The 12,959-nt window shown below is 44.4% G+C and overlaps 1 protein-coding gene across 1 annotated transcript; it reads right to left on the reverse strand.

Moving 5' to 3' along the window:
• Positions 1-7,891: 7,891 nt before the first annotated feature.
• Prim2 (DNA primase subunit 2) lies at positions 7,892-10,157 on the reverse strand. Its single transcript, XM_067769470.1, has 2 exons — positions 9,570-10,157; positions 7,892-9,248 (listed from the first exon to the last, which is right to left on the reverse strand). Exons 1-2 carry the CDS (start codon positions 9,974-9,976, stop codon positions 8,045-8,047), a joined length of 1,611 nt encoding a protein of 536 aa, XP_067625571.1. The 5' UTR covers positions 9,977-10,157; the 3' UTR covers positions 7,892-8,044.
• Between the last annotated feature and the right edge of the window lie 2,802 nt (positions 10,158-12,959).

A 12,959-nucleotide genomic window follows, 5' to 3' on the forward strand; every position in this document is an offset into this window, starting at 1 on the left:
CGTAATATGCCAGGCCTGAGACAATCTAAGCTACTGTTAGGGGATTACTGCACAAATCGATACAGGGCATTTATAGGCCTCTCGAAATATAACCTAAGAAATCTAACAGCTATTCTTACAGGAAACTGTAGACCGAACAGCCACATGCAAAAGCTGGGTATAATATCGAACAACAAATGCCGATTTTGTGATCGATCAGCGGAGACGGCGGACCATATCTTCCTGGAGTGTGATGCAATCTCAAGACGTAGGGCTAAGTTCATGGCCAGAACATTCTCACTTCAAATCCCTCAAGCTAGGTGAACTGCTAGGGTTCATCAAGAGATGTCGGCTTGGATGAGGTGTTGTGAAGCAGATGAGGGCACAATAGCCCAATGGTCGCAGTGCGATCCTCAATTAATTATCTATCGAGCGAAATAAGTATAGGCAGGTGGTCCGATGCCAATGTTACCATCGGCTGCTAGTTGACGCAGCTTACGAGTCCTGCGCTCACCATTGATATATCCGGCAAACTGTAACAGTTTCCTACTACGATTGCTAAAACACGACCAAAACCGTCGGGGGAGGTATTAATAGACGCGTTTTGGCCTCGCTTCCAATAATTCGAATACCTTTTCTCTTCGGACTATTGACAACAGGACAAAACGCGTCTATTCGTTTTTCTTTCCGCTTTTTTGGACGGGTTATTGCAGTCGACCTCGGTTTTAAACTGTTTTTCGCGGAGAACTTTTGAACGGGTAGAAAAACTTAACTCACGTGTTTGTATTCTTAATTCTGAAATAACTACGCGTCCTCAGGTACCCCAATTGAAGACTTTTTTATAATTTTCTGAAGGACCCATATGGGTGCATTTAAAATTTCCTACTAAATTCGTTCAAAAAAATTTACCATCACAGCAACCCATATCTGATATTCCGATCCCTTTTTTGCTTCCCTGTGTCGCTTTCGACGAAGCAACCCCGGTAATTTTGACACTTCGTTCAGTGTCAAACGCATGTTCCACTGAGTTCCACGCTAGTTTGACACTGACCGAAGTGTCAAACTGCCGTGTGTTAGAAAGGGAAAGAAATTGTTTCCCTCTCATACATATCATACTTGTAAACCTGTACAATGCGATGTACAAGCATGGCGGAACGATACACGGTGGCAGCATGGTGACATATCTACAAACATAAATAAAAATCCCATGTACTTTGTTTTTGTAAATTCGATGGACAAATGTCAAAATCGTACTGCGCCTGATGTTGATGTATCAAATCAAATAAAAAAGCTTATAATCAGCTGTTTCATGCTGCCACCTTGTATCGTTCCGCCATGTGTACAAGAAACTAAACTGAGTACAGCGGCAATGTAATAAAACCGAAGATAAACGAAGTATACAGTATATTACACACACGAAATCAAAGTGCTACTGAGTTAAAGCGACTTTGACATCAGCATTGTAAATTTTACCAAGTAGCGCAACTAACAGCTGATCGGTGAAAATTCGCACATTCACACGCACAGTTCTCGACTCACTTTCAAAAAAAACTTAGATTATTTAATTCAAATTTTAAAGTGAGATAATCCATATAAATTTATGTATCCAGAATATATATGGCGTTTTTGTTGTTATTAAAACAATAGTTTTATTTATATTAAAGCTTTTATCATTTTTTTTTAACTTTGAAAAAACTCCGAACATCATTCCTTCATTATATGACATTCGACTGCCTAGTCCACTGCCTTCCACTCTATTCGCAACATAACCTCTACTTAAGCTGCCAAACTATATAGTAAACAATGGACATCAGTTTATACCATTGTTTACTATATAGTTTGGCAGCTTAAGTAGAGGTTATGTTGCGAATAGAGTGGAAGGCAGTGGACTAGGCAGTCGAATGTCATATAATGAAGGAATGGTGTTCGGAGATTTTTCGAAGTTAAAAAAAAAAATGATAAAAGCTTTAATATAAATAAAACTATTGTTTTAATAACAACAAAAACGCCATATATATTCTGTATACATAAATATGTAAGGATTATCTCACTTTAAAATTTGAATTAAATAATCTAAAGTTTTGTTTTGAAACTGAGTCGAGAACTGTGCGTGTGAGTGTGCGAATTTTCACCGATCAGCTGTTAGTTGCGCTACTTGGTAAAATTTACAATGGTTTATACTCTACAATGTCATATATGTATGAGACACATGTTTTACGTGGCACTCGTATGTATTTTCTATTTTATGTGCAAATCACACATAGTATTTGTCTGTACTTGACTAAGTACAAATTTAGACACAATTTTTTGGCTCATGACTAAGTGCACTAATTTTATTAGTACTCAAAGCAGATCTCTGGCACAGAGTGGTGTATGATAAACGCGAGGCCGTCTCCATTTCCGCTCTCGCGATCTTTTCTGTGGACATTATACCCAGAACAGGTCTGCAGAGCAGATCTTGCTGAGTTTATTCTCTTGAATCGCAGCAATGCGGATGTTGTGCCGCTTCATGAAATCGACTATCTCCGTGATGTTCCCAGTTAATCCATTACAGTTTATCTGCAGAATTCTGAAGTGCAACGGGGGAGACGTCGTCACTCTAGGAGTACGTGACGGGTGCCTACGCCTGGGTTGTGAAAGGCTAGGACGCAACTGCTGTTGTGGCCCTGGGACTGGACGTCCTTGGGTAGGCATTGGGGTACCCGGTGTATTTGGGTATGCGGCCTGGCAACATTGCGCAATGAAACCCGTCGGGGGGTTGCCGTTGCGGAGACCAGAACATCTAGGCAGGAGCTGCATTGGGCGGATGTCGCAAACATATATATTCTGTTCTGGCAAACGGTGCAAAACGAGGTAGGGATTAAGAGTCTGTTTGCCTGACCTACACGGATGCTGCCGGAAGAGGGGGAGAGAAGACGGGGGCAGGGACTGATGCTGGCATTGGTACCGACTCTACTACCGTATGAGTTAGTGGCGCCGTGGGGCGCGAGCAGCAGCGGGTACTTGTTGTGGCTTGCTGAGCAGTGGGGCTTCTGGAAGGTAGTGGGGGGTCACAAACGATTTATAGAAGTTACGTGGACGTCTGGTTTTGGGATCTAGTCCAGAACAACCTGTCCGATGTAACCATCCCTTACACGAGACACACTGACAAGAGTATGACCGTCCTAAAAAGATTCTTTTCCGGCAGACGCAGCAAAAACATTTCTCAGGACCGGGTCAGGAGACGGACCCAGATTGGGTTCGATGCCTTCCCGGAGCAAGAGAATATGGAGGAGTTCCGTTGCAATGAGCTGCTGGGAGTATGACATTAGTGTCTTTATCGTTAATACAACAACAAAGCATGTGCGCAAAAAGAAATGACTAGTAATTCAGATTGACATTATAGACAGGTTGACTTAGCACATTCTTTTTAACAGCCGACGACTTAGCACATTTACACATGTTGTTGTTGTTGTTGTAGCAATGCTCGCCCCACCTAATAGCCGCGACCGATCACAAATTGTCATCAATATCCTCTAACGGGAGTCCAAGGAAACTTGCCGTTTCAACAGGGGTGGACCATAAGGAAAGGGGTGTTAGAGGCGTTGGTTCCACATTACAATTAAAGAGATGGTTGGTGTCATGTGGGGACACATTGCAAGCGGGGCATACATTTTGTATGTCGGGGTTGATTCTGGATAGGTAAGAGTTTAACCTGTTACAGTATCCAGAACGAAGTTGAGCAAGAGTGACACGCGTTTCCCTGGGGAGTATGCGTTCCTCTTCTGCGAGTTCTGGATATTTTTCTTCAAGTACTGGATTCACCGGGCAATTCCCGACATAAAGGTCAGACGCCTGTCTATGGAGTTCACCAAGGACCTGCTTGTGTTTTTTCGCTTCATACGGCTGGGTTCTCAGGTGCCGTATTTCCTCAAAATGCTTACGGAGATGACTCCTTAGGCCCCTAGGCGGTGCTGGTTCGTCAATCAGATGTCTGTTGGGATGCCCAGGTTTCTGCGTATTCAACAGAAACTGTTTGGTCAGCATCTCATTTCTCTCCCTGATGGGGAGTATTCTCGCCTCATTATGCAGATGGTGTTCTGGGGACATAAGAAGACAGCCCGTGGCGATTCTGAGAGCAGTATTTTGGCAGGCCTGTAGTTTCTTCCAGTGGGTGGTTTTTAGGCTTGGCGACCATATGGGTGACGCGTAGCACGTAATCGGCTGGCTAATTGCTTTGTATGTGGTCAAGAGCGTTTCTTTATCTTTTCCCCAGGTACTGCCAGCAAGGGATTTGAGGATTTTATTACGGCTCTGAATTCTTGGAACAATTGCGGTTGCGTGCGCACCAAAATGTAGATCCTGATCAAACGTCACACCCAAGATTTTGGGGTGTAGGACAGTCGGTAGCGTAGTGCCATCGACGTGGATGTTCAATATGGTCGACATTTGGGGCGTCCATGTTGTAAATAAGGTCGCGGAAGATTTAGTCGGTGACAATGCCAGGTTTCGCGAGGCGAAAAAACTGGAGAGATCAGGGAGATAGCCGTTTATTTTATTGCATAGCTCATCGATCTCTGGGCCTGGGCCTGTGGCCATTATTGTGCAGTCATCGGCGTAGGAAACGATTGTGACTCCTTCCGGTGGTGAAGGTAGCTTAGATATGTAGAAATTAAACAAAAGCGGGGATAGGACACCACCCTGTGGCACCCCTTGTTTAATTCTCCTTTGTTTTGATGTTTCGTTTCTGAATTGCACCGATGCCTGCCGACCACCCAGATAATTTGCGGTCCACCTTTTAAGACATGGGGGAAGGGTAGACCCTTCCAGGTCTTGCAGTAACTAGCCATGGTTGACCGTATCAAAAGCTTTTGATAGGTCTAACGATACGAGTACTGTTCTATGGTGGGGATATTGATTCAAACCGCAATTTATCTGGGTGCTAATGACATTTAGCGCGGAGGTAGTGCTATGGAGTTTTCTGAAGCCATGCTGATGAGGGGCTAGCTGCAAACGTGCTTGGAAATAAGGGAGCAAAATGGCTTCAAGCGTCTTTGCCACTGGCGATAGGAGAGATATCGGACGATATGACTCACCTACGTTAGCTGGTTTCCCAGGCTTTAGTAGCGGGACCACCTTGGCCATTTTCCATTTCTCGGGTATGACAAAGGTGGAAAGAGACAGGTTAAAGACATGCGCTAAATATTTGAAACCCTCTTTCCCTAGGTTTTTGAGCATCGGCATGGCTATGCCGTCTGGGCCCACTGCTTTGGATGGTTTAGCACGACCAATGGCGTGGTCAACCTCTCTAGCGGTGATGGTAATTGGTGACGCGCTGAGTTTGTGTTTATTTGCGTGTCTATTGGCTCTCCGTCTATCTTTGTCGACCGTAGGATGCATTATATATTGTCGGCAGAAAGCGCTCGCGCATTTTTTCGCATCCGACAGCACCTTATCGCCAAAGGCGATGGAAACTTTGTCTTTGTGCTTAGTCGGATTCGATAGGGACTTTACGGTGGACCAAAGTTTACCTACACCTACAACCTCTTAGGTGCTCTTCCCATTTCGCCCGCTTGTGTTCGTCCACAAACAATCTGATGCGTTGGTTTATGTCCCTTATTTGGGGGTCGCCTGGATCAAGCTGTCTTATAAGGTCGCGTTCCCCCGCTAAGCTCGCGGCCTCCGCCGGGAAGTGGGGCCGGATTTCGGGAATTCTCCCGGCGGGAATGAAATGTGCCGAGGCGGATTCAATGACCTTACGGAAGGCACGCACCCTTGGCGGGCATCAGTCGGGATAGGGAGGGCAGCAAAGCTGCTGTCTGTTGCAGATTTATATTCTTCCCACTTTCCTTTTTTGAAGTTTATGAAAGTGCGTTTTTCGGTGACGATGAAGTCGGCGGTACGCTCGAACGAAATAAGTATGGGCAGGTGGTCGGATGCCAATGTTACCGTCGGCTGCCAGTTGACGCAGTTTACGAGTTCTGCGCTCACGATTGAGATATCTGGCGAGCTATGACAGCTTCCTACCATACGTGTGGGGGCGTCTCCGTTTATTGTGCAGAACGTCGTTTCGTCTATTTGATCCGCCAACATCTCACCCCTACTGTCCGCCCGCAAGTTTGAATGCCATAGGTCGTTATGGGCATTGAAATCGCCTAAGATAATGCGATTGTTGCCAGTGAGTAAGGCCTCGATATTAGGGCGGTATCCACTGGGGCAACTGGTGACAGGAGGGATGTAGATGTTGATGATTTCTAGATTTGCATCGCCTGACCGGGCAGATAGGCCTTGACGTTCTAAGACATTGTCCCTGCGGTCGATGCCAGGATCAAATATATAATATTGCACAGAGTGGTGTATAATAAACGCGAGGCCGCCTCCATTTCCGCTCTCGCGGTCTTTCCTGTGGACATTATAACCACAGCAGGTCTGCAATGCAGATCTTGCTGTGAGTTTAGTCTCTTGAATCGCAGCAATGCGGATGTTGTGCCGCTTCATGCAATCGACTATCTCCGTAATCTTCCCAGTTAGTCCATTACAGTTGAACTGCAGAATTCTGAAGTGCATGAGGGGTGACGCCGCCACTCTAGGGGTAAGTGACGGGTGAGTACGCCTAGGTTGTGGAAGGCCAGGACGCAATTGCTGTTGTGGCCTTGGGACTGGGCGCCCTTGGGCAAGCATTGGGGTACCCGAATGATTTGGGTTTGCGACCTGGCAACATGGCGCGATGAAACCCATCGAGGGGTTGCCGTCGCGGAGACCAGAACATCTAGGAAAGTGGCACCACCCAAGGCAGGAGCTGCATTGAGCGGATGTAGCAAACCTATATATTCTGTGCTGGCAGACGGTGCAAACGGAGGCAGGGACTAAGAGTGTATTTCCCTGACCTGCACGATTGCTGCCAGAAAAGAGAGGGGGAGAAGAAGACGGGGGCAGGGGCTGATGCTCAGCATTGCTACCAGCTCTACTACGAAGGTAGTAGTTATGAGTGGTATCAGCTGTTTGAGTTGTTGGCGCCGAGGGGCGCGAGCAGCAGCGGGTACTTGTTGTGGCTTGCTGAGCAGCGAAGCTGCTGGAAGGTAGTGGGGATACGCTTAGGCGTAGACTACGGGACGCACTTGGCGTGAGCAGCAAGGAGCCACAAAAGATTTATAAAAGTTACGTGGACATCGGGTTTTGGGATCAAGCCCAGAACAACCTGTCCGATGCAACCATCCCTTGCACGAGACACACTGAACAGAGTATGACCGTCCTAAAAAGATTCTTTTCTGGCAAATGTAGCAAAACCATTTCTCAGGACCGGGGTCAGGAGACGGACCCGGATTGGGTTCGATACCTTCCCGGAGTAAGAGAATATGTAGCAGTCCTGCTGCAAGGAGCTGCTGGGAGGATGACAATTTGTGGGAGGGACGAAACAAATTAAATGGGGTCACACTGAAATGACAGTCCTTGGTCGGGAAAAATCCCGAGTCGCTCCGGTACATAGAACCGACTGCCTTGGGAAGCATCATTGCCCACAGCACGTAAAAATGAAAAAATTTATTTTTTGTGAGCGATGTATTCCATGTATGCGCGAGTAATTATTTCACTAACTGGCGACCACTGATGTAGAATTATACGTTGTTAGATTTATGTGAAGATATTATAGGTGTTGTTGCATGTGTGTATCTGTTGCTTGCAACCATACATACATATTTACATGCATCATTACTGCTGTTGATTCTGAAAAAGCAAGACTTAAACATTCTTCGATATTCAGATTGATATTGAGCCTTGTTGAAAATTACTCTCTAGGAAGTATGCATTCCTCTTTTTAAGAATTTGTTTATTTGACGGGGATTTCATCGAGTTTGACTTATAAAAGGAATTTGGAGAATGGACAGAGTTATATCGTTCGGTGGGCAGCGTTGTCCGGACATTGAAAAAACGGCGCTTACGCGGTTACAATTATACATACATTGAGTATGGTTAATCAATTCTACAAAAGAGATTTTTTATAATATAGAGAACATCTGCTACCTTAAAAATTTAACTTTTAATTTTTCAGAATACTGTACATCTATATATAGGAAAATTTGTATCCAACTTAGCAATCAATGGCTGCTAAATCAAGATCTTCGTTCCATGCATTTTTCTCTGCCTGTTGGCTATTGTAAGTACTCTCTTGAGTTTCAGCAATGTTCCATAGATCATCATCTTCGTCGGCAGCCATTATATGTGTTGTGTCACTGCCATCACGCCTTTTCTGTGTAAACTGATTGGCGTTCGGTTTCTTTGCAGTTCGATTTCCTATTAGAATTTGACTGTCTTCGAAAAATTGATTTGGATGATTAATAGCTATTTCTATCGGTGATTCGTGCATTATTTGAAAGTATTTTCCACATGCTAGCTGATAATGTCCCTTCGCCGCATAGTTCATAATCTCTTGAACGTGCGCAGATGCCAAACCATATGAAGCGAGTTTCACTTTTAAAAGACCAGGATCCGTAGTTTTATAAGGACAACCGTTACAATCACCTTGAACCGAATTTAATTGGATTATTTTGAGACATGAATATGGACTGTAGCTGATCATTGAACCTTTCTTGCCATAATTGTGATAAATATTATATTCATAACGTTTTGCAAATTGTTCTGCATCAATTTTTTTTGTAAACTCTTCCCGGAAGAAACGCAAGCAATCTTCTAATGTTACACCAATACCTTTAAGAAATAGACCATACTGCATTCGTCCACCATGTTTGAGATGGTGATTTGTGCGCAGGTGTTCGTGGCAGGCGCGCATGCATATTGGAAACGACTTCTTTGAAAGTTGATCCAGCGATTCAGGGGGTACATTTGCCTCTTTATTTAAAGTATAATCTTTTCCAGTGTACGATGTGTGTAGCGCTTTAAGTAAATGGAAAATACGTTCGTCGGTCTCAACTTCACGTATAAATTTTTGGGCCGATTGTAAACCGTGTTCGATTTCGTTGCTTTGAATTACTGCGATGATTGAAACAAAGTCATGCGTATTGACATAAGCAAAGCTATTCTTCAAGTAACAACGTCTTGAACGCACCAAGTCTAGCACTTGAGTGAAAGGTACTTTATAAAAATCTATTAGCTCAATTTTGGATACGCTCTGACCAACTGTGCTCTCATAGAGACCATCTTTGACAGCATCTTTATCAGCATCGTTCAAAGGTGTATAATCAAGTTTATTAAGTTCAAGGAAATGCTTAATGTCCGTACTGCTCATCGATGAAAATTTGTATCTGAAAAGCTCCATTTCTCGGGTCAGAAACCAGCTGTAATTATTGCCTTTGTTTTAAAATGTAAAAAACCACATTATGTTGGTGTCTATTTGACCAGGATCGTGTTTGTACAAACATGTACAGTCGCAGGAGAATTCTGCGTAAGCACTTGCACATTAATTACTTTGACAGCATGATATTAGATCGCGTGGACGGTGTTGATCTGTCTGAAATGAGTTTTCAGTGCAAGTTTATTAGCCTAACTTAAACTGTATTTCTTACAAACTTGGCCGTAAGAAATACCAACTCGGATCAGAAAACTTATTTGTACAACCTATATGAAAGTCCTGCTCAAAGAGACACATCATAACTTACCGTCTCAATTCCTCAGTGCGACAGTAAGCCAAGCGCAGAATGAAATGTGATATGTAATCCCGCCGCCTCGCTTGCAATTCCATTTCATATTTGCTGCTTCCAGTTGCTGCATTACCACTGCTGTTTGTGCAGAGGCGTAAGTAACCTTTCAAGCCCTCACGACTTAGCTCTGCATTGACAGAGTCCTTCCAATCATCAGATAGAAAACGCAAGTTTTTGGCTGTAGCCTGCTCGAGTACACGAAGAACTTTGAGACGTTCTAGTGCCAAGTCTTCAAAATCGTGTATTTTTATATCATCAGTGGGAGGAAATCTGTATAAAGCAACATTATGTGGGTATTGCTCTTCCAGATTCTCCAATCGGGGTTTACGATCTACGCGTGGTCGTGTTTTACGCCGAAAATCCATTTCCTTGAATCAATTTTGGGTTTAATGCAAAAACGCTTTTAAATTTGCTATATTAATTTTTGTTTATTTTTTTTTTTGTGGTTTAAGTTACTCCCGCACCGTAGCTAGGGAGGTCGATTATATAATTTTTGTTTATGGCGCGCACTTTTTACAGCAGCATGTAGAACAGAGCTGGACTTGGGCTCTGTTCTTAATCGATCTTTTAGTAAGAATCGATTGTTTTTAGGTCGATTTTTTAGCCTTCCAATATTTAAGGCCCCGTCAGTGTTTCTTTTTTTATAAAGCTAAGGGCATAATGCGCGGCGCGACATGTAGCGGCAGCGGCGCTTCAGATGATTTTGTCAACTACATTTGCCCCTATAGTTTATGATCTCTTCTCGAACACAAGCGGGAATTTCGAGACTCGAGAAATCGAGAACTCAGCATCTCGCGATATTCTTATACCACGAAATGCTCGTAAAACTTAGTCGTTGTCTTGACAGTATTTACACTCAGTTTTTTTTTGTGGATTGTATTACCTTTCCAATGATGCTTATATAATTTTGTTCATAATATTTTAATTCTTTTTTGTGAAAACGAGAACTCGGCTTCTCGCGAGATTCTCGAATCTCGAAATACTCGTATTGCTTCTCGACATTCGATTAAGTTGTTGCATTGTCAGCACTCTATGCATTACGGTGTTTTTAACTGTGGAAATTTTCGCCTGTGCCTCAGATAAATCGTAAGCTCTTTATAAAAAAACCAATGCATCGATTAAATTGAATGTCGAGGAGCTCGTGAGCTTTACGAATATTTCGAGAATCTAACGAGAAGGCGAGACACGCGAGAAGTCTCTTCTCGAACAAGTTCGTAAGCTGCGTAAGCAGCAATTCTGCTGCCACTAAGTGTGTATTGCTCCATTAGAATACGTCCAAAAAATATTTCCCTCTACGGTTTCTCTCTTTACCATTTCAAAGAAAAAACCGTCGCAAATGTCTTTGCAAACCTTGCTTAACAGAAAGCGTCACTGGGAGGTTAGGTAATCCAAAAATACGAATAAATTCATGCACCACACACAAGACTGTGATGTTCGGTCTTGCAATGCTTCCCAAGGCAGCCGGGTATATGTATTGGAGCGACTCCGGATTTTTTCCGACCAAGGCGTGTAATTTCAGGGTAACCTCATTCAATTTGTTGCGTCCCTCCCACAATTTGTCATGATCAGATCCTTGCAGCCGGACTGCGCCATTTTCTCCTGCTCCGGGAAGGTATCGAACCCAATCCGGGTCAGGTACCTAATCTCAGTCCAGAGAAATGGGTTTCCTACGTGCGCCGGAATATAAACTTTTTAGGACGGTCACACTCTTGTCAGTGAGTCACGTGTAAGGGATTGTTGCACCGCACAAAATGTTCGGGGCTAGACCCCAAAACCTGTCGCCCCTAACTTTAACAAATCTTTTGTGACAGCTTGCTGGTTGCCCTAAGGGCGTCCCGTAGTCTCCGCCACCAGCTCATATGGCAGCTCCTACCCATAACTGCAATCTCCGTATCAGAGTAGGTATCAATTCCGAGCATCAGCCCCTGCCCCCTCGTCTTCTCCCCTATTTCCAGCACTAGCACACGAGTAGGTCAGGGAAACAGAATTTTAGTCCCTACCGTGTGCACCGTTTGCCTGCACAAAATATATATGCTTGCGACATCTGCCCAATGCAGTTCCAGTCTTAGACTTTGCCACTTTCCTAGATGTTCTGGTCGATGTGCAAGGTTATTGAATTCGTTTCGGCACCTTTCATGCCCACTGGAAGAGTTCCGAAAATCCGGCCATATTTTCCAGCGGAAGCCGCAACTCTAGCGAGAGAGCGTGACCTTATAAAACAGCACGACCCGGCGACCCCCAAATAAGGGAAATAAACCAACGCATCAGATTGCTTGTGGATGAACACAAGCGGGCGAAATGGGAGGAGCACTTAAAGAATTGTAACCTCTCTGCCGATGTAGGTAAGCTGTGGTCCCTGTTGTTGTTGTAGCAATGCTTCGCCCCACCTAACAGCCGCGACCGATCACAAATTGTCATCAATATCCTCTAACGGGATTCCAAGGAAACTTGCCGTTTCAACAGGGGAGGACCATAAGGAAAGGGGTGTTAGAGGCGTTGGTTCCACATTACAATTAAAGAGATGGTTGGTGTCATGTGGGGACACATTGCAAGCGGGGCATACATTTTGTATGTCGGGGTTGATTCTGGATAGGTAAGAGTTTAACCTATTACAGTATCCAGAACGAAGTTGAGCAAGAGCGACACGCGTTTCCCTGGGGAGTATGCGTTCCTCTTCCGCGAGTTTTGGATACTTTTCTTTAAGTACACGATTCACCGAGCAATTCCCGGCATAAAGGTCCGACGCCTGTTTATGGAGTTCACCAAGGACCTGCTTGTGTTTTTTCGCTTCATACGGCTGGGTTCTCATGTGCCGTATTTCCTCAAAATGCTTACGGAGATTACTCCTTAAGCCCCTAGGCGATGCTGGTTCATCAATCAGATGTCTGTTGGGATGCTCAGGTTTATGGGTATTCAACAGGAACTGTTTGGTCAGGATCTCATTTCTCTCCCTGATGGGGAGTATTCTCGCCTCATTATGCAGATGGTGTTCTGGGGACATAAGAAGACAGCCCGTGGCAATTCTGAGAGCAGTATTTTGGCAGGCCTGTAGCTTCTTCCAGTGGGTAATTTTTAGGCTTGGCGACCATATGGGTGACGCGTAGCACGTAATCGGCTGGCTAATTGCTTTGTATGTAGTCATGAGCGTTTCTTTATCTTTTCCCCAGGTACTGCCAGCGAGGGATTTGAGGATTTTGTTACGGCTCTGAATTCTCGGAACAATTGCGGCTGCGTGCTCACAAAAATGTAGATCCTGAGCAAACGTCACACCCAAGATTTTGGGGTGTAGGACAGTCGGTAGCGTAGTGCCATCGACGTGGATGTTCAAAATGGTCGACATTTGGGACG

Source organism: Eurosta solidaginis, chromosome 1 (assembly GCF_040869045.1).
Source record: "Eurosta solidaginis isolate ZX-2024a chromosome 1, ASM4086904v1, whole genome shotgun sequence".
In the NCBI taxonomy this organism is placed as follows: domain Eukaryota; kingdom Metazoa; phylum Arthropoda; class Insecta; order Diptera; family Tephritidae; genus Eurosta; species Eurosta solidaginis.